This window comes from Apiospora hydei (genome assembly GCF_038363865.1).
Source record: "Apiospora hydei strain CBS 114990 chromosome Unknown utg000007l_segment0_segment0, whole genome shotgun sequence".
NCBI lineage: Eukaryota > Fungi > Ascomycota > Sordariomycetes > Amphisphaeriales > Apiosporaceae > Apiospora > Apiospora hydei.
The window spans coordinates 3,030,632-3,052,820 of record NW_027117366.1 but is presented as its reverse complement, the minus strand read 5'-3'; the positions used below and the strand labels follow the sequence as shown (position 1 = coordinate 3,052,820).

The window sequence follows — 22,189 nt, the reverse complement described above, 5'->3', positions numbered from 1 at the left end:
ACGGCACAAAACAACATCTTATATCTAAAGAACACTTGCAGGCAGTGTCTGTTATCAAGGCTGACTGACCAGCTTCGGCGACCATGGCATCAGTTCCTTCTCTCCTGCCCCACAAATACCAACCCCTCCCCGACGATGCGCAAACGCGCATCCTTGAGCTGCAGCCCTCGACCGGCGGCACGGCTGCCCAGCTCTGCTGCCGCCTGCGGAACTTTGACGTCTACGGCGATACCGAATACCAGGCCGTCTCGTACGCGTGGGGCGAGCCGCGCTTCACGGAGCCGCTCGTCGTCGACGACGACTACTACCTGATGACCACGCCCAACTTCCGCGACGCGCTGCTGCGGTTCCGACTGCCCGACCGGCCCCGGCGGCTTTGGGTGGATGCTGTTTGCATCAACCAGAAAGATGAAAAAGAGAAGGGCCGCCAGATTCCGTTCATGTCGATGATCTACAGCGGGGCCACTCGCGTGCTGGTCTGGTTGGGCGACTATCCCAGGGCGGCAGACTCGATATGGGAGCTGGAGCAGTTGGCAAGACGTTCCCAGAGGGACGCGAATAAGGGGCAGGGGCCGCAGCGCAGGCTCCACTGGGGTTGGACGAGAGGTCTACTCGCTGGCTCCGACGTGTGGTCGAGCTGCCTTGGTTCAGCAGGCTCTGGGTCATACAGGAGGTCGTGCTGAACCCCGACGTGACGCTGTACTGCGGGAGTGCGATGCTCTCGTGGACGCGGTTTGCCCAGGCCGTAAGGTTGATTGAAAATCAGCCATTGTGGCCATCCTTGCCCTCGACTGTATGCGACCTCTGGATTCTTAGGATGTTCGGCGGTAACGTGGCCCCCAGGTTTGATGCTGTCAAATTCCTCCAAGACCTGTCCGTTGCCAAGTGTTTCGATGATCGGGATAAAATTTGGGCCATGTCGGCCCTAGCAACAGATCTGGAGATCCGGAAGCCAGATGCGGGTGCGTTCAACGACAGCAACAAGCTCTGTCTGGAGGTTGATTACAGTATGGACGCGGGCCAGCTGTACCTGGAGTTCGCAAAAAGGGTGATGATGTCGCAGTCGCAAAGTAAATACATGTTGCTCGTTAATGCAAGCATCAGATATCGAGGATACTCGTCCTCTCGCCCCTTTCCCTCCTGGGCACCAGACTGGCGGCTTCCGGCACTCCGAACGCCGTATGTCAAAAGCGGCGAGCTTCGGATGATACAACACTTGACATACCTGGCCTCATCTCCATCCGAGAAAAACACATACCGCAGCACGCCACGCTGCGCTTGCGAAGGTCGCGCGGGGGCTGCCGTTTCGGCCGTCCTTCGAGAGAGCGTAGAACTGGCGAGGCTCCGGTGGGTAGGGGAGCCGTTCCCCGAAATTCCAACACAACGATCGATCCCAATTTGGATAAGACGCCTGGTTCTCACATTAGTAATCGAGCTAAAACTGCCGTCAACGGATTTTGGAAGGCCGGATATCGAACATTGGGATGTTAGGGCGTTGCGGGTTGCACACACGTTGGCGTCCGCACTGGCTACAGTTCTTGGCATCCGTGACCATATCAAAGTCAGTAAGCTTAGGCAGTGGATTGAGCGTATACCAACAACACCCGATGGATCACACTACAAGATCTTGGGTGATGTCTCGGAAGCGCCCTTTCCAGACACCAGATCTATGAGGAACCGCACGCTTTTGCTTACACAAGTACATACCTGCAGTCACAAGATCCGGTCAGCTCTTCTCTCCAGCCCGACTTGAACAACAAGCCGCCCACGTCTCTGTTCGGCATTGGCGTTGGTCCACTCGGCATGATAGCCAACGACATTGTGGCTCTTGACAGCAAGCCACTAAGCCTGGATGAGAATGGTTCTTATTTTGTTCCAGAAACATACCCACTCGTTTCAGATAGTGATCCTGTCCACGGAATGCGGGTGCGGGACGAGTATAGCATCTGGGGCAAGTCTCTCATCTTTCGGACATTTGCTCACGGCCACGAGCCATGTTACGGACCAGTTAGCCATACGTTGATTGGAGATGCTCTGATGTTTGCCCGCCTTGATCACTGGATACAGTATACCACATCCGGGGCAAGAAAGGACCTATCGCATACACATGGGCCATTGCTACAACTGGTATAATAACCACGCCTGGCTCGCGAGGTATTGGGATCTCTGAATATATCTCTCATATAACCAACTTTGATGGGTATCCTTTTTTACCCCTTATAGTCATCTTGCTACTACAGACAATTCTACATCATGAACGACCACGTGAGGCTCAACGCCTCCCTGCGTTGACTGAATCCCCACGGAGGCCCAACACTACTGCCGGAAAGACACTGGCGATGGACTCCGACGATCTCCTGGACCAAGGACGGCGCGACCCCATAGACTTCGCTTGTTCTTGTGTATCTCATACTTCCGGCCATGTTGGCGGTCTGGAATGTTGTGGCCGTGGAGGCGGGGATCTACAAATAAGCTGTGTTCTTGTCCTCGTATGTTCTCTCTTATTTGCAGCTAAATATTGTTGGCGTTTATCTATCGTACACGAGCGCTGGCATAAGGAAATACCATCGCTCTCCTTGTGTATTGGTTAAAACAGACCCAGGTGGTCGTAAGGCAAAGTGGCATTCATATCAGTTGTAATTGAACGACGCGTCTACACCGTTGGTTACGGGATGGAATGACTTCCATCGATACGTGTTCGATGATAGCGTGCTTGTCATGTGTGTTTCATCACGATATCATATAGGAAGTTCCCGACCGGTATCTTATCTATTTCGCCGGGAGTGGTCCTCCATTATGATTACCCTAAATAGCAGATGATTGTCGAAGTTCGACGTCTTGAGCCGATCGCACGTGACGACTCCCTGGTACAATACGCGAGATGTCCGTCAGAATCCTCGAGCTCGTCCACCGAGGAGGCGTGTTCGTGTTCGCAGCAGCAGCATCAGAAGCCGCCGTACCGTCTGCCTCCCCCCCCGTGGACCTTGTCAGCCTGGACTGCAGTCTCCGCGAAGGGGCGACCGTCCACGTGAGGTTCGCCCCCGTCCGGACCCGTATCTTCTCCAAGATCTGCCCCTCCAGCCGGTTCAGGTGCGCCTCGGCGCCCTCGTAGTCCTCGTCGGCGCCCAGGCGCGTCCCGACGCGCAGGACCATGCGCTGGTCTACCCCCCACCATATCCAGACGACGAGGATGGTCAGGGGGACCAGCAGCGCGAAGTAGATCCAGAGGCTCTTCGAGACAGGGCCGTTCATATCTGGTTTGCTTGGATCAGATTTGCTTCCCGGTTACGAATTTTGTTAAAAGGGGTGGGTGATTTTACCTTGAAAATCGAAAAGGGCATGCTGAACATGGACGAGAGGAATGTCCCGGGTAAGAACACGGCACCCAGGATCGTCAGTGTTTTCATCGAAGCGCTGTCGCGTTTGCTCGCGTTCGCGAGGAGGTGTTGCTGAATCGATACTTCGGCGTTCAGTCGGGACTCGACTTGGGATATCAATACATTCGTCTTGCCATGGAAAAAGTAGGTTAGCACACCACCCCGTATGGCACTCTTTCGGGGTATTATTCAGACGAACCACTTGACGTAGGTTGTCGAGTCTCGCCAGAGATACATGGGCGTAGTTCTCCAGCCCATCTAGTTTGACGTTGTAGAAAAGCAGACGGTCCAAAAGTGACCGGTGCAGTCTGTCGAGTGCAGGCGGTGGGTTCTCGGTGTTATCCCACCACCATTCAGCCGTGTCGTGTATCTTGCCGAGCACACTCTTCCACGCCTGAGGTCGCTTCCAATTTACCTTGGACTGGTAGCCCGCGATCTTCTGGCTGATATTTTCCAGGGTGAGATCGCCAGGGCTGATGTGGCTCGCGGCCGCCGTGACGTTGCGGTAGTTGCCGGTGAGCACCCGGTCGAGATCCCGGATGCCTCTGCGGATATCCTTCTGCTGCTCGTCGTTGCTGGCCCCAAGGTCCTGGCAGAGCATGATGATGGGCAGGAGCAAGGGGTGGTGCACGGGGCTGCCGCAGCCTTGCAGCTGGGACATGATCTCTCCCAGCTCGGCGTTCGCTGTGCCCTTGACAAACCCCGACATGATCCTGGTCTTGAACGAGTACGACAGGATCATCTGCCAGCCGCGTGGGTTGCCCACCCATTGTACGTCAGATTTGCGAAACACCATTTCTGGACCATCAAATCAGCTAATATTCGATATGGAATGGTACTCAAAGAAGGTAGCAAGTTACGTAAGTTTTTCCCTTCGGAATCCTCATGTTGAGCCCACCAGAAAAACGGACCGACCACTGTACTTGTCTCCAGAGCTTGAAGTGGCAACCGAAACTTGTCCATCATGGTCTTGTAACTTTCCTTTGGCAATGAAATGTGGCCAGGAGAGAACGTCTTTTCGTTCTTTGCGTCTTGTTGCACACTAGAAGGTTTGGATTCAGTAACTTAAGCAATCCAATGAAAGGGGAAAAAGAAGTTGAGTACATACACAAGCCTGATCCCATTAACGGGATCAACACCTGTTGGGACTTCCGGAGCCGCAAATACCCCCTAGAGTTAGTAACCGGCGATATTCAGCAGATATTTACTGGGAAGTTGACACCGATGCTCAAACTTGCCTCTTGGGCCAGAAAGTTGTCGAAGTCATCACCTAGTGCCAGGGCCTGGGACTCAACCAGACTGCGTCCATCCTAACAACAAGTATATCAGCATCGTCGCCTCCTAATGGTACACGGAATCGAACAGGAGTAAATATTGCGAACGGTATAATTCAGAATCTCCAGGTATGTGGTCGCTTCCTTGACGACCTGCATCTCCTCAAACTTTCTGTTGAAGAAGTATCGGTCGAACTCCTGACCCCTGAAATCGCGTTCTCTCCCCTTTAGCGTGATACGGCCCATCCCGGCCGTGCGAATGCTGTCGTCAGTATTGATATCCATGGCGTTGCCGTAAGCCGACGGGGCCGTAAAGTTGATAAGCTTCAGTTGGAGCATACGATATTTTGCGAAAACAGTCAGCTTACTGATCAAATAACTTCTCCTCCGCCTTGTGGCCCCGGGAGACTCCTCATGCACGGCGCAGCCGAAAGAGGAATAGCCATCATGCAACCCGGACGGGCTGCAGTGAGACAGGGAGAAGGTTGCATTCACGAGGCTGGCTGTTGGGGTAAATAACATTTCAACGATGCATATGTAGACCGGAGGGGATGAGAAAGTAAATTCGTCATTCGTAACGCTTCATTCTAAGCTGGTATCAATTCGAGTTGTGAACAAAACTCAAGACAATCTTCTCCGAAGAATCAAAACATAAAGTCGCTTGCGCCCTCATCAGTGGTCGGAAGTCCCAAACCTCCCTGCCAAGAACGCGCCAAGGAAAATGCCACCCAGTACCGAGAGGAAGTATCCAACATTCATAGTCATAACCGCAAGCATCCTGTTCAAGTGTGCCTAGTCAGCTTCGTGGTTCCAGAGAGAGGAAGACGATTGTCATTCGCTTGCCCCATCAAGAGAAGGAAGGTGCCCGAACATGAACAGATGGTGATGCGACTTACAGTAGATATCCTATGCCACCAACGATGACCTCCGAAAACGCCCGCGCCGTCTCAGTGGCGATGCGGAAGGGATTATCGTGAAGCGCGCGGCGCACGCGTGCCAGCACGCCGGCGCTGCGGCCGTAGCGCCTCATGTACGCGGCCTCCTCCTCGTCCGTGTCGAGCTTCCGGTGTCCGTGCGGGCCGGTCTCGAAGACGAGGTTGCGGACCGCGATGAGGACGCGGTGCAGCGTGGCCAGGGCGATGAGGAAGATGCAGGTGCCCGCGTAGGCGCCCGGGCTGGCCGGGGTCCAGGCTTTGGCGAAGAGCGGTGAGTTGACGGACTGGAAGAAGACCATGGCCATTTGGCTCATGTCCATGGTCATGGGCATCGCGGAGTCGTGGCCGGACATGCCGGACATGCCGCTCATGTCCATGGTCGGGGAGGGAGTCGCGCCCGTGGCCGTGGCCGTGGGCATGGGCATGGTCATGGACATATCCATCTTGTCTTGTTGCTTTGTTGAGTCTGGCAAGGTGTCGGCTCGTTTCGTCTCGTTCGCTCTCGTCAGAATTATATGCTTTGGAATGAGAAGCTTTCCACCCGAAATTGCTTTCCAGGTCAAGGCTCGGTGTCAGAAAAGCGCAGTCGGGCGGAGATTTGTATGCCAGAAAGTGAGCAAGTTTGCGCCGGATATCTGATTAAAGCGGTGGCAGGTCAACCCGAGCACGTTTCAAAGCCAAGAAATGTTATCGAACATGGGACACGAAAACAAAAAAGAAAGAAAGCGTTTCCCCGTCAGCTGCGAGAAGTGACGAGTTTCCGGCCGGTCGCCATATGTTCCGAGCGCAAGCGCAGAAGCCTTGGGTCTTGTAGTAGGGGAGGCCCTGGCTGGGAAGGGAAAGGATGACGGCCTGTCGGTGAGCCTAGCGCGCATACTGTGTGCCAAATCCAGAAGGTCTTAGGTTGGATGCAGAGACCAAACCCGATAAAAAACGTGCTCAATCCCGCGCAAGCCATGCTGACCTCGCAGCGATGGAGGGCAACGGGTGCATTGCATGCGCCAGCAACCCAGATCCATGTCGTTGGGACCCCAGGTTTCCCGTCGGATCGACGTTTTCGTTTCCGAGCGCCAGTTTGTTAGTTCCAGTTGTCCATCCGCCGTTTCCCAAGCTCCCGCAGTTGCTTAGAGTTCCGACTAAGAAGCTTCTGCAACGGCTGATGGGGACTGCCTGGTTTGGATGCGAGTCGTGTCTCACTGATGCCACGCCGACTGACTAACAGCTTGCAGCAAGACAACATCAACTAAACTGATCAGTCGGTTGATGCAGGGTGGTCTCCTTCATTGCAGGCTCATTTCCATTACCCGCAGTTCATATGAATTGATCCCACAGACCCGGCTCAGTGTGCGCAGATTGATTAATTCCGAAGATAACGTTGTCTGGGCCATGAAGTTTTGAGTAGTGGTGGTGGTGGTGATGGTGGTAAGGAAGAGGCCCCCCTGATTGGAGCCGGGGGCCCTGTAAGTTGAGATGGTTTGAGCAAGTTATTCGCCCAATCAGTGGCCAGCCAGTGCCGGCTGCTGACTCCACCCTCCACACGGGCCCCCTTTTTGCAGCTACCGTAACACCTAATCGCAACCTACACGCCCTAGCAGACACATCAATTGATACTTCACGTTGCATGCACATAAGTGATGCTTTCTCGGTGGTCCTGCCGTAGATGCACTGTGTAAGAGAGGGCTTGGTGTTTAGGTGTTGGCGTTGGCAAAATCTGGTAAAAGTGCACCAATCGAAAAGGCCTCATTCTTGTTACACATCTTTCCTGCCTTGGCTCCTGGATGTTGGAGGGCGCGGCCCGGTTTGCTGCTGTATTTACACTTACATCACCCCGAGCTGACCGAAAGTAATCACTCGACTGATGCCAACTTACTCGCGCTTCGCTGATTGATCTTTCTCACTTGATCGTCGTGCAACCTCAACCCCCAAATCGAACTCCAAGAGGCCGACAGCGACAAACAAGATGCCGTTGCCATGGCTGGACCAGCCCATCATGCTGGAGTCGTCCCGTATGGACATGTGCGAGCTGACTCCCGAACAGTGCACGTGGAGTAGATCGCGGTTCAGGAACTGGTACGATTGATCACTCCCTATAGACTGATAGTCAACCGACGTGCAGACAGCTAACAGTTGGATCACTTGTCTGCAGGTACATTGCCGATCTCGTATATGGTCTCGGGACCCTTTACTTCTTCATCGGTGTCATTGCGGCATGCATGATCAGCTTCTGGGCCTCCAGGCTGGTCGTCGGATCGTCGCGCAAGCGGTCGTCATGGCGAAAACTCCTGGGTGCCTTCCGATATCTGGCATATCGACGATACAAGATGGCCGGATGCCTGACTCCTTCTGTCGGAGTCGTGCTTCTCCTGGCAAGCGGCGCTCTGTTCTTCTTGGGTATGTTACACTACCAACCAAGCCCCCGTGAAGCGAAAGGAAGAATACTAACCGACGGACGCAGCCATGACCTTGGGACCGGGCCCTTACTACTGGCCCGACATTATGTACGGAAGCTCTCCGCCCATCGCCACCCGAGCGGGCTGGATGGCTCTGGCATGTTTACCATTCATTCTGTAAGTATAAACCCGATTTTAACACTACTGGAGGCCGACACTGACATGGATGAACTCCCAGTATCCTCTCTACGAAAGCCAACATGATCGCCACGCTGACAGGAGTCTCCCACGAGAAACTCATCATCTTCCATAACTGGACAGGATGGGCCATGTTCGTCCTGTCACTAGTACACACCTTCCCCTTCATCGTTGTCCACATCCAGCAGGGTGACATGGTGATGCAATGGAACATGTCCATCTTCTATTGGTCGGGGGTCGTGGCTCTGGTAGCCCAGGCTTATCTACAGTTCATGTCTCTCTCCTTTATTCGGTGGGTCTTATCCCCTGAAGAGATCGCTGCACTCGCTGACATATCCTTAGTAACCGCTTCTACGAATTCTTCAAAGCGACGCATATGCTGGCCGCCCTGATATTCGTGCTGTTCCTGTTCTTCCACTGCGACTACACACTCACGTCTTGGTAAGTTTACCCCTGAGTCGATTACTGCCAAGCCTTTCAGGGTGGATCGCAGGTACTAAACAAACCTTCCCCATAGGCACTACTTCATCGCCGCCGGCGTGCTCTACACCCTCTCCTTCCTGTACTCGCAGATCCGAACCTACAGCGAGTTCGGCTTCGGCCTGCGCGCGACCTTCGACATGGTCTCGGACACCACGATGCGCATCACCGTGCCGGCGCGGACGACGTGGCAGCCGACCCAGCACATGTTCCTCCGCTTCGTGGCGCTGCAGGCGCACGCCCTGACGTCTCACCCCTTCACCATCTGCAGCGTCCCGGCCGCGACGTCGCCGCTCACCGATGAAAAGTCGAACCTCGTCTTCTACGTCCAGGCCCGGAAGGGCGTCACCGGCCGCCTCGCCAAGATGGCGGCGGCCCGCGGCGGGTGCACGGTCCCGGTCCTGATCGACGGGCCGTATGGCGGGATCAAGGGCAAGCCCCTGAGCTCCTACGATGATAACCTCATCGTCGCCTGCGGCGCCGGCGCGCCGTTCTCGCTTGGCTTGGTCATGGATGCGTTGCTGTTACGCCGGGCCTTCGCGGCCAAGGCCGATGCTGGGGTGGTTACGTTGCCGAATGTCGAGGTCCTCATCGCGACGCGGGACCCGCAGTTCGTGCAGTGGTACTGCGAGGCCCTCACCGACTTCATGGAGTCCAACGGGCTGCCGATCGATCTGCAAGGGATCCGCATCTCCCTCTTCCAGACGGGCGGCAGCGGTAATAGCAGAAGTCCCACAGCCATGTCAACGACCTCGACCACGCCGGATAACGACGCCGAGGCCAGGGAAAAGTCGGCCGTGTCCGACACCAAGGTGTCGTCGTCGAGCAGCCACAGCGGTAACAGCAGCAGCAAGTCATTACAACTCGAGATTCGGTCGGGGCGTCCGGATATCGGCGCCATGGTGCGCCAGGCCACGCGGCGGCCGAACGTGTCTCTGGCCCTTGTGGCCTGCGGGCCCGGCGGTGTCGTGGAGGAGGTCCAGGCGGCGGCGGCGGAGGCGCAGCTTAGGATATTGGGGTCGGGGAACGAGGGCGCGAGGGAGGTTTATTTGCACACTGAGCACTTTTCGTGAGTATTGGCCACATCTTTTCTTCGTCTGATGTAGACCCTTTTTACTAACATTCATATCTTGCAGTTGGTAATGTTGGTTATTGGTGTTTCGGGAGGTCTTGCTTGTTTCACGCTTTTCTCTTTTTACTGTTCAGATACCATATTCCCTTGCCCTTTGTGAAGCAGGTGGTGTATATAGTGAATGACATACTCTACTTTCCCCTGCGCATTCTCCGCAGTCCTCCACCAAGGTTATTTATGCTGGTCCATGAGCGTCGTAAATGTTTGCCTGTTTATAGAGTTTGGAGTATGTTAAAGCATCATACCTTTCCTTAATCGATGTGCTTGTTGAGGATGTTGGGTACTGAGTAACTTGCTTCTGTTGGCCTGCTCTGGTATAAATCGTGACGCAAAATAATAAAAGATAGTCAACACTTACCGACACCAGGTTAGTATCGCTTGACTAATCGTCTTGAGGATGAAATTCATGAGCACTTGCTGCTGGTGGGCCTAATCTGGGCAGAAAATCCCTTGTCATACTAATCGCCGAGCGGTCTTCTTTGTGACTGAAATTGCTGGTAGTCATATGTGAAAGAAATCCTATCAGTATTCTTTGTTTCTTTGTCCGTCTCAAGAAAATCTTGATTTCCCAGTACAGAAGCCATAGATTTTGATCTTATCCCTCTGGCTCATGAACTCCGTTGGCTCATCAAGTTCGTCAGCCCTGAGTTGATTCGAATTTGACGGCGCGGCCACCGGTACGAGAATATATTCAAAGTTACCAACGTCGGATATCATCGGGTAATCCCACACAAGACATCATGGGGTCCTCCGATGATGATTTAAACATCGAAAACGGTTGCAAACCCGATCTCAAACGTTGTCAAGCAAACTTTGTTACTTCTGATCACGCCCGGGGTGAAATAGAGAAGGGGGTTTTCAGCGGCGAGAAAACGCAACCCATAACAATCAATCGTCTCTTCTGCCTCCCCGAACCTATCCTTAGCAACGACGAATCAGACAGCGATGATACCCAATCATGGAATGACGATTTTGTGGAGGTGTCAGAGGCGCATATCAGCACATGGGACGCCTTCAATGATGAGAACGTCGACATCATGTTTTGGGACTTCCTCGACGAAAAGCTGCAGCCTATCCACAACAGTAATCTGATGGTTGCATACGGTGGCAGCCATCACAAGTCTGGGATAGATGATACGAGGGAAGTATTCGCCATTGAGGAGGAATGCCACCTCAACATTATGATGGAAAGCGCAAGCATTGCGAGAGTTCTTGAGATGGCTTTCGCATTCACCGCGAAAGAATTTCAAGAAAGAGTCAATGCATCAAGTGCGTCCGGAACCCTAGACACTGGTTACGAAGCAAACAGGATCCGTATCACTCGCAGCAGCTTTGTGCGCAAGTCGAGCGAAACAATTCCAGACTGGCTATTCTGCCTTGTGTCGGAATCAGCAAGCCGCGAACGCTGGCATGACCTACGCTGGGCCTTACGGTGGGCATACGAGCAGAACGCTGTTACTGGTCCGGACGATGATGAACCGGACGGACCCGACCCGGACGGAGGGCCTACCCTGGCAAACATCCTTTCCCAATTTGCCGGCGATGGAATCGACGTTCCTGTCGTCGGCGAGGTCAAACGGAAAGCCGTCTTCAATCCTGCGAACTTGGCTGACCCAGACAAGTTTCCCCAGGTCCGAAGCACGCTTGGCCAAATGTTGATGTACTGCCGCTGGGCCAAAACCCGCTATGCCTTTGTGCTTACAAGCGAGGAAGTCACCTGCCTCCGCTTCTTCCGCCTAGAGGACTCGAAGGAAGAGGAGCAATTTGGGGTGCACTACGCCGTGCTCCCCTGGAAGAGGGAGCCAGGCAAGGTGTCAGTCTGGAAAGGGATCTGGGCTTTGGTCATGCTAAGCCTGCATAATAAGCATAGGCCGATCGTTCCAGAGGACCAGATCCATGACCTCAATTCGTGGTCGAGGGTGACGGACAATGACCAGGACCAGGGCCGGTGGGAAAACCATCTCTCCAAGATAGTGGTGGACGATGGGTATTGGGCAGAGAGAGCTCGTGCCATGGATGCTTCTTCGCACGAATCCGCCGCCCAGCCAGATCGACACGAGGAGGGAAAGGCAACAGGCCAGCGCCCTAAACGGTCCACAAGTGGTTCTGTCGAACGACCTTGCAAGGTAATTAAGTCTAAATAAAATGGTAATGGGTGGTGGTTTCCTTCAGACATACCCTTTGGGGCCTTTTGGGGGTTTCGCCACTGATGTTTCAATACGTAATACTTATGGAGAAAGAATACCAAGAACTTAATAATGAAAGCGTATACCAGTTCGTGAGCTGTGCATTCCTGATTGCAGATATTGTTTGATAGAGGCAGCATTTCAATTGAGAATATCTGCCTTTACTGTCTCAATATTGTGCAAATCTACTATGCTCTGTTACTAGCTACAGTGCATGGACTTTGGGTGGTGTGTATTTGGGCAAATCGATTCCTCTACATTTTGCCAGCACCAACAACAGACAGCAGCCCCTCAACACCAAAGGTTATCGGAACTGTGCATTGCACCGCAAGGCACCAACAAGGTTGGACTATTATTATTCTTCAAGGAGATAGTTATTTCTAGGCGTGAAGTGGATTCCGCGTACTGCCAGCTGGCTGGCTGGCAGCATAATAGGTTACAAAACATAAAAGTTGCAAGGACTCTTCCAGTTGTGAGTGAGACTGTATTGCCCGCTGCCACGCCACATATCTCGTTTAACAGCTACATGCCAGATGAAGGGGAATCAGCAAGTCTACTTGCACATTGACGACATTCCGTGTATGTACCGTGGTCCGTAACGTCCTGACCCAGTAATCATGAGCCAGGTGTCTGTCTCGGGTAGTGTTGCCGTTGTATTGGCTTTTTGCTTTTGGATACTTTCCGTATGCTTAAGGATGTATGTTTGAGATGAACCCGGGAATTTTCAGTTGCCGTGATATTTAATATATTTTATCGGCTATTATATCAGGTCTCCTGGAAACATCTTGACTTATGGAAATAAAAAACTTCTAATCGGCAGCTGCATTATTGTTAAAATGGATCATTACAAAGCTTTTCAAGGTTAATAATACATAAAGACATTGTTTATTACTCTCTTCATTGTTAAAGATACCCTTTTCATTTCACTGAAAGTCTTTCATAGTCTAGATCTAAGAGCATGAGTTATAAGATCGCCTAACATTTCGTCGTATATGGCCGTTCTATAGTATAATACCACAATCCAGGACAATACGAACAGCTCTATTATTACACTTATTCTCATAAACCTCTCTAATTACAGTGTTTCTATCATCCGACTAAGGAGCAAACTCGAACTATGTCCACCGGTAAGACAGATCCCAGAAGGGGGTCAATGATGAGTTCCACCACCACTTGGTCTGTTCACACCGACTCCTCTGGAGTAGAAGATAGGACCGAATCTAGAAGGGCATCGATAATGAGTTCCGCCACCACTTCGACTATTTACACCAACTTTTCCGGAGTAGAAGGAAGGACCGATCAGAAAGGCAAAAAAACACGAGTGAACATCGAAGATCTCTTGAGGTGCCCTTTGCTTATTCTGAACGTTCACGAAACGAAAAATAAGGGGACGAGCTGGGCTGATGAGTTCATTGAAGTTTCCAAAGAGCATATAAGCATTTGGAGCGATTTCAAAAAGGAAAACATCTATCCTATGTTCGGCGACACCCTCCAAAAAGAACGCCAGGTTGAAAACCACATAATGGACCAGGCCAAGCATAACAGAAGAATACCCCCAAAAAGAGGGACAGCGTTGCCTGCGAAATATCCAGCGAGGATAATATCAATTCCATGTTCGAAGGGCATCTATTACCAACTCTGAAAGCGGCCCTTTCTGAATGTTGTAAGGAATTTCAAGAGAGAGTTACTTCAGGTCCTGCGAAAGTGGTTACCGTGTCCAAGGAGGGAAAACTGGTCAGAGTCAAGAGGGCGACAGATGGGAGAATACTGCCCAAAAAGCCCGACTGGCCGGTGTGGCTTTACCCAACTGATTCTCGTCGTAATTTGGATGTGGTTGCTATTGGGGAGACTAAGCGCCAACATGTATTCAACCCTCTTTACTTGAACGTAAGTGAAGATGAGGATTTGCGGGAGTCCATCCGAGTCACTCTTGGTCAATTGCTGATGTATTGCGTTCACACCAATACTCGGTATGGCTTTGTTATGAACAGCGGAGAAGTCACCTTCTTCCGGTTTTTCCTACCCTCCCAGGTGGGCGTAACATCGCCAAAGTATGGGGCTCAATACACCGTACTCCCTTGGCACCATAAGGAAGGGGAGATGCCGGCTCTGATAGGCATTTGGGCTTTGATAATGCTAGGTCTGATTGAACAACATAGAGAAATCCGGACCATGAGGTGTACGTACAAGGTTTATTGGTGGGCAGAGTTTGAGGAAAAGGACATTGGTCTTGTTCTATGGGTAAACCTTATATCCAAAGCCATTGTGGCAGATCCTGAAGTAGCCAAGGGGTTTCGTAAACTCAAAAGGGACAGAAAGCATTTCGCCCAACATATTGACGCATATAAGAAGGACCTAGGCTTATCAAATCCCTGAAACCTAGAGAATTGCAACTGGATTTCGCAGAATGTTGAGTTCTAGTTGTCAGTTAAATCAGAAGAAAAAGCCTGACTTAACTGGACTGGTGTTATTGAGATCGAGAGGTTGACAGTGTTTATAACCAGAGGAGAGGGAGTTGAGGGCGTTCAAGGAGTTGCCAAGGTGGGAATGGGGATAGTTACGTGGTTTAATATTGTGAATAAATTTCTATCTGGGGAGCCATAGTCTTTCAAAGTGTCATGGTTATAATTACCTGTATTTGTATATTATGGGAATATTAACCCCGGTCATTAATCCCATTTGATTTAGATTGAAGGCAAGATCTTGATTGAAATAATAATCATCTAAGACATTTTAGTATCTCTCATTGCCTACTGTCCCCGGCAGTCTGAACCTCATCTGTTTTGTCTTCTCCGTTCTGCCACCTGTACAACTCTGGACGTGCGCGCCACTTACGAGCTTTGTACTCTTGGCTCAAGTTTGGTCCAGATACTATCCCAGGACGGAGGCAACCCCTATCTCTCAACCTTCTGTAGTAGTCGAAACTGCGGATGCATCGGTCCCAGATTTTCAGGCTGGGAGCATGCTCCTCGTTCCACACGTCAATCAGTTCGTCCAATTGAAATGCATCACGGACTCCTCCATCCCTGTAGGTCATGATTCTTTCGTCCTCCATCTTCTCCTGCACCATGACCGGGTGCGGAACTGTCCATGCCGTGCTAAAGTCGAGGAAGCGCCCGTTAACTGGAATTGCGAGTATATCAGCTCAACGTTCCGGCTTCAGGGGCATTGAGCGGAGCGCGAGAATAGCACGTACCAACGTTGCACGTATTGATGTCACGGATCCAGATCCCAGATTTTTGAAGGGACTTCAGCCCGCGGACGACACGTTTTCCGTCGCTCGCGTCTCGAAAAATCTTGTTGGTCATGCGGACATTGTCGAGTGAATGGCCAGGCAAGGGAGGGTGCCTGTTCGGGTCGGTCCTGACAAACTCCTTGACTAGAACGCGAAATGGTCTCCCCTTGTGCCTCTCTTGGTATCCCAAACGTTCCTCCCATTTTTTCGGGTCATCCAACAAAGGCTTGAAGTCGCTGCGGGCGAGCTTGATGTAACCGTGACATTGGACCACGTATTGCTCCAGACCTTCTTCCCGAATCCGACCGTATGCCCGGCACTCGCAGCTGAAGGGGTCGAAGTAGGCGGCCTCCTCTTGCTTGCTCACCTTCACGTCCCATCTCGTCGGGGCGGTGTATCTCCTGCGGAAGTTGAACTATCCGGTATTGTCAGTGTCAAAACCCACAACCGAGATCACGGATTCGAGTATGATGGGGCATGCGTTGCGTACAACCTTGAGGGCATATAATTTCCCATTGATCAATACTGCCCATATCCGGGCATGCACACCTCTCCCGATACTCCTGAGCCACTTGATTTCCAGAGGCCCATCGCCGTCCTTGAAGGGATACAGCTTGGGGCCAGGAACCGGTGGCACTCCTTCATCCATCTTGACTTGGCATAGTCTGGTAAAGACAAATGAGGCTGCAGCAGAAGCTTCTGATCGTCAGAGGATAGCTGAATGGAAGGAACTTTGGTTACGGAAAGCTAACCCTTTCAGCCGGCTCTTTATGTTGCCTCTTTCTTTGTGAACGCAACGTGCCAGCTAGAGACAGCCACAACTCAGCTTTTCTTTGTTCTCTATACACAATTCATGGGTGGGGCCACATCTGTGTTACGAGAAAAGGCGAGACAGTAACCCTTTGCCTTTATCGCCAGTCACCTGAATCTACACAGCCAGAACCGCTACGTTGGGAGGTTTGATTCCCAACATCTAGAACTTGGTCCTACTCCGAACGTAAGGTTGCCGCATGGGCCAAAACTATTATTTAATTTTAGAAATATTATGATGGGTTTTTATCAACTTTGTATATTGAGGACTCCCCAATTTCGTGGAGACGGTCGCTTCATGCTTCGTCTTGGAGAGGGGGATGGGGGTTCGTTCAACTAGGACCTCGTATCGTCGTACGGGCTCTGCCGTAAGCCATGTTCCGTACCATAAGAGGGTGGAATTCCCGCCGAGATACGCCAAGCGGCCTTCTCAAGGAAGAGATTTCAATGTCACTCTTTTCAATATGAGTAGCCACACTGTATACATGCACTTACCCATGAATATTCCCGAGGCGACAAGTCGATTTCTGGGAGACCTCCCGGCCATGCTGGAGGAGTTCAAGGCGACGGGCGAGATCTACGTGTGGTGCTGTAAGCAGATGAGCAGGGAAAAATCTCCCAAGTACCTGTCCGCCGCGGCGGCCGGCGGTGCCGTGAGGCATAGCAGCAACGACTGCGAAGGGACTCCACCGTACTTCACGCTCTTTGAGCCGAGTAGGTGGCTGCTGCGCAAGAGGGATGGAGACGGGCTTCTGGACGAGGACGTTGAGTTTGACGGGGCTGCATATCCGCGGCTTGTGTTTGGCATGGGGCCGAGCGCCTGGTTGGGACAAGAGAACGGCGGTGATCATGATGAGGGTCATCATCGCTATGCTGGCGTGGGAGTTTGAGCTGCAGAGGTGCCCGCCGGGCCTGTCGTCCTACGCCGGGGTCAAGGCGGTAGCTCGTGTCCCAAGGCAGTGCTATTTGAGACTGCGAAAGCTTTGAAGAGGTTGTATGTTTAGGGGTTCGCGTTTCGTTGGGTGCTTGTATCAAGGATTCAGATCAGGGCCAAGAATGTGACTAAAGCCATATTATTATATTCAAGCTGCGTTATATAACAATGGCGCATGAAGATATAATATCCTCACCTCGTAAGCAGTAACGTGGTTTACCACTACGCGACGTATATTATTTAGCGACGCACTTAAATTTAATTTTAATATAATTAAACTTTAACGCGTAACGTGGTTTACTAGTAAGCGGGATATATTATATACCGGGACACTTTTTTTACTTTCGACACTTTTATATAGGTTTATTTAATTATAACGCGCTTTATTAATTAAATTTACTCGCTATCCGATTCGCTACTCGATTTTATATCCTTTTTATATGTTCGCGTATTATGGCCTGTTTCGCCGCAGATCCTACAGCGCCTGCCGCCCGTCGCGCGCCTTTTCGATAAACTATTATTTTCGTTTTTATCAGTCGCTGGCCGCTTCCCTTTGCCTTTTCGTCCTGCAGCCTTCGAGATTCTTTAATCGTAAGGGCTCCTCTAAGCTGGACTCGCGACTTTTTAGCTCTCCGGCGCTTCGAAAGGGCTAAATTAGCCTTTTGTAATATACGTATTTAATTTTTTATAAAAATTATTTTATATACGATTATATATATATTTTTCGTTATTTAATTTACCGTTTTTAAAATTAACGTTAAAGAGCTTTTTTAATAGGTAGACACTTTTTTTAATAAAAAAAGAGTGCTTAGTTATTTATTAAAGGTTAAACGGCGTTTAAAAGGTCGTAAGTGCTAGCCGTCCCCGGACACGACGGGCTAGGTGTAGGTGTCTAGAGACGTATATTTAGTTTATTAATTACCTCGTTAGGGTTATAAGGTATTAAATTAAATACGCTAAATCTAAATTTAATATTAATTTCTGTAAAAATAATAAAATACGCGGCTTTAAATACGATAAAAAACTCGAGCTTCGTAATATAATTAATCGAGGTTTTAATAAATAGCTCGATTTTTTCGAATACGCGCGTTTTAAAGGCGAATAAAGTGCTATATTTAATAGTTAAAAAAATAAAAAAAATAAAGAGGTATATTAAGCGTAATAATGCCGTTATTTTTATAATATACCTCGAATTCGGCCGAAATATAGCTCTCGTGGCCGTCGAGGATTAAAGGCGATATAAACCCTTCGTTCGCGACTTAATATACTTATCGAAGTGTTTAATTTAGTTTAAGCTTATTTTATTATTTATTTAACTATTCGAAGTCGGTTTAATTATTTAATTACCCGGTAAATCGTATTCGATAGCTTAGTTCGCTAGGTAATATTAACCCTAAACGATTAAAAACGGCGGAATATATTAGCTTTACGAATTAATATATTTAATCGCCGTCGACTATTCCCGATTATTAAACTGGACCGATTTCGTTTTCTCACGCCGATCGGCGCGTATTACGACGAAAGTTAACCCGATTATATTTATTATAAAACCGGTTTTATCGAAATTATATATATTTTTATTAATAATACCGTATTTAGCCTTAATATTCGCAATTAGCCTAAACTAGCCGGAAATAACGTTCGGATCCTCGTAAAAAGCCCTCTAGTAATCGTATCGACGATTTATTTTAGTTTTATGGTCTAGGTTACGGTTAATAAATCGCCTAACCTAGTGCTTACCGACGCGTTCGCCGCCGCGCGACGCGGTGAAGAGATTAGCTATATCTTTCACATTAGCTATATTAAAAGGTATCCCTCGGGCATTTAAATTAATTATATAATTACGAAGCACTTCCTTTTTAATCGAATTTAATTTTAGTTAAAAATATTCGATTTCGCGTTGTAAAAGTTAGCCGTAGAGTTAGTAATTTAAAGAAGTTCGTAGGATATTAAAAGCTTTCGTAATAGCTCTTTAATTAATATATTTTACGGGGTTTCGCGTCGCTTAAATCGTTAAATCGATCTGTTTTTTTAATAAAAGATTAGGTATTATAGTTATAAAATTAAAACGTGTTAAAGTTTAAAAAGTATAGTCGATTAAAAAAGTATCCCGGTATATAATATATCTCGCTTATTAATAAACCACGTTAATACGTTTATAATTATAATGCTTAATTAATCTTAAGAAAATCGAATAGTTTTAATAATTTACGCGACACGAAATAAACCGAATTAAATAAGCTAAAGAATAATAATAAAAGCTTATAATATACCCGAATTAATTTTACGTTATTAAATTTACGGCCGAACTTTAAAACGCGAAATTCGACCGAAATAATATAAATTAAATTTAATTAAAAAGGAGGTACTTCGTAAATATATAATTAATCTAAATATTTAAAGGATGCCTCCCGATTTCGCTAATATAAAAATATAGCTAATCTTTTACCGCGTCGCGCGGCGGCGACCGCGTCGGTAAACATTAAGTTAAGCGTTTTATCGACCGTAACCCGGACTTAAAGACTAAAATAAATCGTCGGTACGATTATTAAAAGGCTTTTTATAAAGATTTTAAAGTTATTTTTATTTAGTTTACGTTAATCGCGAATATAAAAACGAAATACGAGATTATTAATAAAAATATTTAAAATTTCGACGAAACCGGTTTTATAATAAATATAATCGGGTTAATACTCGTCGTAATACGCGCCGAGCGGCGTAAAAAAACGAAATCGGTTTAGCTTAATAATCGAGAATAGGTAACGGCGATTAAATGCATTAATTCGTAGGGCTAGTGCATTCCGCCGTTTTTAATCGTTTAAAGCTAATATTACCTCGCGAACTAGTCCCGCGAAACCGATTTACCGGGCGATTAAGTGATTAAGCCGACTTTTAATAGCTAAACTAATAACGAGATAAGCTTAAACTAAATTAAGCACTTCGATAAATACACTAAAACGTAGACGAAAAATTCTCACCGCCTCTTAATTATCGATAACCACGAGAGCTATATTTCGGCCGAATTCGAAATATATTATTAAAATAATAATATTATTATACTTAATATACCTCTTTATTTATTTCACTTATTTTAACTACTCGATATAATACTTTATTCGGTTTTAAAGCGTATTTATTTAAAAAAATCGAGCTATTTATTAAAACCTCGATAAATTATATTATAAAGCTCGAGTTCTTTATAGCTTTTAAAGCCGCGTATTTCGCTGTTTTTACGAGAAATAATATTAAATCCGGATTTAACGCTTTTAATTTAATTTTTTATAATCTCGATAAAGTGATTAATAAGTTAAATATACGTCTCCGAACGCTTACACTTAACTTATCTCGTCCGGGGACGGTTAATACTTATAACCTTTAAACGTCGTTTAATTTTTAATAAATAATTAAACACTTTATTTATATTAAAAAAGAGTATTTACCTATTAAAAAAGCTCTCCGACGCCGATTTTAAATACGGTAAACTAAATAACGAAGAGTATAATTAAAATAGCTTATAAAATAACCTTTATGCGCGATAAGATATATATATATTAAAGGAGGTTAATTTAGCACTTTTTAAACGCCGGAGAGCTAAAAAATCGCGAGTTTAACTTAAAGGAGCCCTTACGATTAAGGAATCTCAGCAGCTATAAAACGAAAAGGTAAAAGGGAAACGTTTAGCGCCCGATAAAGGTAAAAATAGGGGTTCGTTAAAGCGGAGGGCGACTAGTGAAAGGCGCTATGGTGTTTACGGCGAAACAGGTTACAATACGTAAATATATAAAAAAATATAAAATTAAACAAAAAATCGTATAACGAATAGTTTTAATTAATTTTAAACGTTATAATTAAATTAATTTATATAAAAAGGTCGAAAAGTGGAAAAAGTGCGTCGCCAAGTGATATGCGTCGCGTAGTGGTAAACCACGTTATATGACTAAATAGAATGCAACTATGTACATGAACTGAACTTTCAACACATCCAAGGCGCATGGATAAAGTGCCTTTCGGACACGGAGTCCACCACCTTCTCTCTTCCTCCTTTTTTAACCTTTTCATCTCATACCGGCAAACAAGAAGAATACTAAGACTCAAAAAAGGAGCAAATAACCAACAAACATATGTACTCGAAAAGAAGGAATCGTAGCCAATACCCTCGAAACTCTCCAATTAAGGGCGACCAGCAGGCCAGTAGGTACCGAAGCGGCCATTGCCCGACGCGATGACGGGGTTGCCATGGTAGTCATCGACGTAGGCGAGGTCGGTGCCGATCTGGGAGATGAGCCAGTCGCGCGGGATGGTGTTGACGCTGCCGTCGCCGTTCTCGGTGTACTTGATGACCCACTGCCCGTTGTTCTTCATGTCGTACGCCCCGTTCGGCGCGCCCTCGAGCACGTACTGCGTGAAGCCCTTCCAGGCGCCCGAGCCGTCGAGGCTCCAGAGCAGCGCGGCGCCGTCGCAGCCGCGGATCAGGCTCGTGTCGCCCCAGCCGACGCCGGCGCCGTCGAAGCTGATCTCGAACCAGGTGCCCAAGTTCTGCGGCGACCCGGACAGCATGGTCGAGTCGACGCCGCGTTGGATCCGGCCCTCGAAGCCGTCGGGCAGGCTCACGAACTGCGTCGCGCCCGCGTCGATCCAGATGTACTTCCAGGGGACCGAGTCGCAGCTGTTGTGGTAGATGTAGAAGCCGCGCCAGCCGCCGTTGTCGGCATTGGTGATAGTCACGCCCTTGCCGCCGTTGTCGTTGTCGCCCCAGGTCAGGATGGGGCTCTGGCTGCAGACCCAGCGCTTCTGGGGGCCCTCGGGGGTAGGGGAGGTCACGTTGTCGCGGCTCAGGTTGCCGGTGTGGTACGAGGGGAAGGAGTTTGGGTCCACGGCCTTGATGGCATCAATGTTGGGATGGGGGGCAGATGGTGGTGGGTGAGGGTTTGCCGGAGGGCCTTCGACCTGAGGGTTGGGCAGTGCCGATACCCCCAGTGCCAGCAAGGCCAAAGAAGAGAACCGGTAGAGCATATTGAGCTGGATGATGGTTCGGGATCAAGAACGATGGCTGACTTGTGTTGGGCGCGGATGTTTGTCCTGTGAAGAATGGAAGTCAAGAAAGAAGACTCTGGAGACTGGATGATCTGTGAGAGGAAAAAACTACCAGTTGTCTAGAGGCAGCTCGTCACTCTTTATACACCATGGAAAGGCTGGCGTGCCGGTCCCGTCGTGCATCGTGAGGTTCTGGGCCTTGTC

At 49.0% G+C, this 22,189-nt stretch overlaps 8 protein-coding genes across 8 annotated transcripts; 3 read left to right on the top strand and 5 right to left on the bottom strand.

Moving 5' to 3' along the window:
* Positions 1-83: 83 nt before the first annotated feature.
* Positions 84-1,208, top strand: PG997_010058 (heterokaryon incompatibility protein; the record flags this gene model as incomplete). Its single annotated transcript, XM_066814373.1, has 3 exons — positions 84-529; positions 655-1,048; positions 1,152-1,208. The coding sequence occupies 3 exons, from the start codon at positions 84-86 to the stop codon at positions 1,206-1,208; spliced, it is 897 nt and encodes a 298-aa protein (XP_066666335.1).
* Positions 1,209-1,617: 409 nt separating this feature from the next.
* PG997_010057 (uncharacterized protein) lies at positions 1,618-1,820 on the bottom strand (the record flags this gene model as incomplete). Its single annotated transcript, XM_066814372.1, has 2 exons — positions 1,618-1,684; positions 1,708-1,820. The coding sequence occupies 2 exons, from the start codon at positions 1,818-1,820 to the stop codon at positions 1,618-1,620; spliced, it is 180 nt and encodes a 59-aa protein (XP_066666334.1).
* Positions 1,821-2,805: 985 nt separating this feature from the next.
* PG997_010056 (uncharacterized protein) lies at positions 2,806-4,975 on the bottom strand (the record flags this gene model as incomplete). The annotated part of the gene is made up of 6 exons (XM_066814371.1): positions 2,806-3,231; positions 3,321-3,506; positions 3,577-4,175; positions 4,238-4,419; positions 4,486-4,547; positions 4,760-4,975. Coding segments are annotated over 6 exons (1,671 nt in total), but the record flags the coding sequence as incomplete, so codon positions are not given.
* Positions 4,976-5,323: 348 nt separating this feature from the next.
* Positions 5,324-5,918, bottom strand: PG997_010055 (low affinity copper transporter; the record flags this gene model as incomplete). Its single annotated transcript, XM_066814370.1, has 2 exons — positions 5,324-5,429; positions 5,548-5,918. The coding sequence occupies 2 exons, from the start codon at positions 5,916-5,918 to the stop codon at positions 5,324-5,326; spliced, it is 477 nt and encodes a 158-aa protein (XP_066666332.1).
* A 1,628-nt stretch (positions 5,919-7,546) lies between these two features.
* On the top strand, positions 7,547-9,727 carry PG997_010054 (uncharacterized protein; the record flags this gene model as incomplete). The annotated part of the gene is made up of 6 exons (XM_066814369.1): positions 7,547-7,656; positions 7,733-7,977; positions 8,042-8,153; positions 8,215-8,466; positions 8,517-8,615; positions 8,692-9,727. The coding sequence occupies 6 exons, from the start codon at positions 7,547-7,549 to the stop codon at positions 9,725-9,727; spliced, it is 1,854 nt and encodes a 617-aa protein (XP_066666331.1).
* A 799-nt stretch (positions 9,728-10,526) lies between these two features.
* PG997_010053 (uncharacterized protein) lies at positions 10,527-11,930 on the top strand (the record flags this gene model as incomplete). The annotated part of the gene is made up of 1 exon (XM_066814368.1): positions 10,527-11,930. The coding sequence occupies one exon, from the start codon at positions 10,527-10,529 to the stop codon at positions 11,928-11,930; it is 1,404 nt and encodes a 467-aa protein (XP_066666330.1).
* Positions 11,931-14,715: 2,785 nt separating this feature from the next.
* On the bottom strand, positions 14,716-16,868 carry PG997_010052 (uncharacterized protein; the record flags this gene model as incomplete). The annotated part of the gene is made up of 5 exons (XM_066814367.1): positions 14,716-15,095; positions 15,169-15,622; positions 15,698-15,903; positions 16,513-16,594; positions 16,644-16,868. 5 exons carry the CDS (start codon positions 16,866-16,868, stop codon positions 14,716-14,718), a joined length of 1,347 nt encoding a protein of 448 aa, XP_066666329.1.
* Positions 16,869-21,121: 4,253 nt separating this feature from the next.
* On the bottom strand, positions 21,122-21,964 carry PG997_010051 (uncharacterized protein; the record flags this gene model as incomplete). The annotated part of the gene is made up of 1 exon (XM_066814366.1): positions 21,122-21,964. The coding sequence occupies one exon, from the start codon at positions 21,962-21,964 to the stop codon at positions 21,122-21,124; it is 843 nt and encodes a 280-aa protein (XP_066666328.1).
* Between the last annotated feature and the right edge of the window lie 225 nt (positions 21,965-22,189).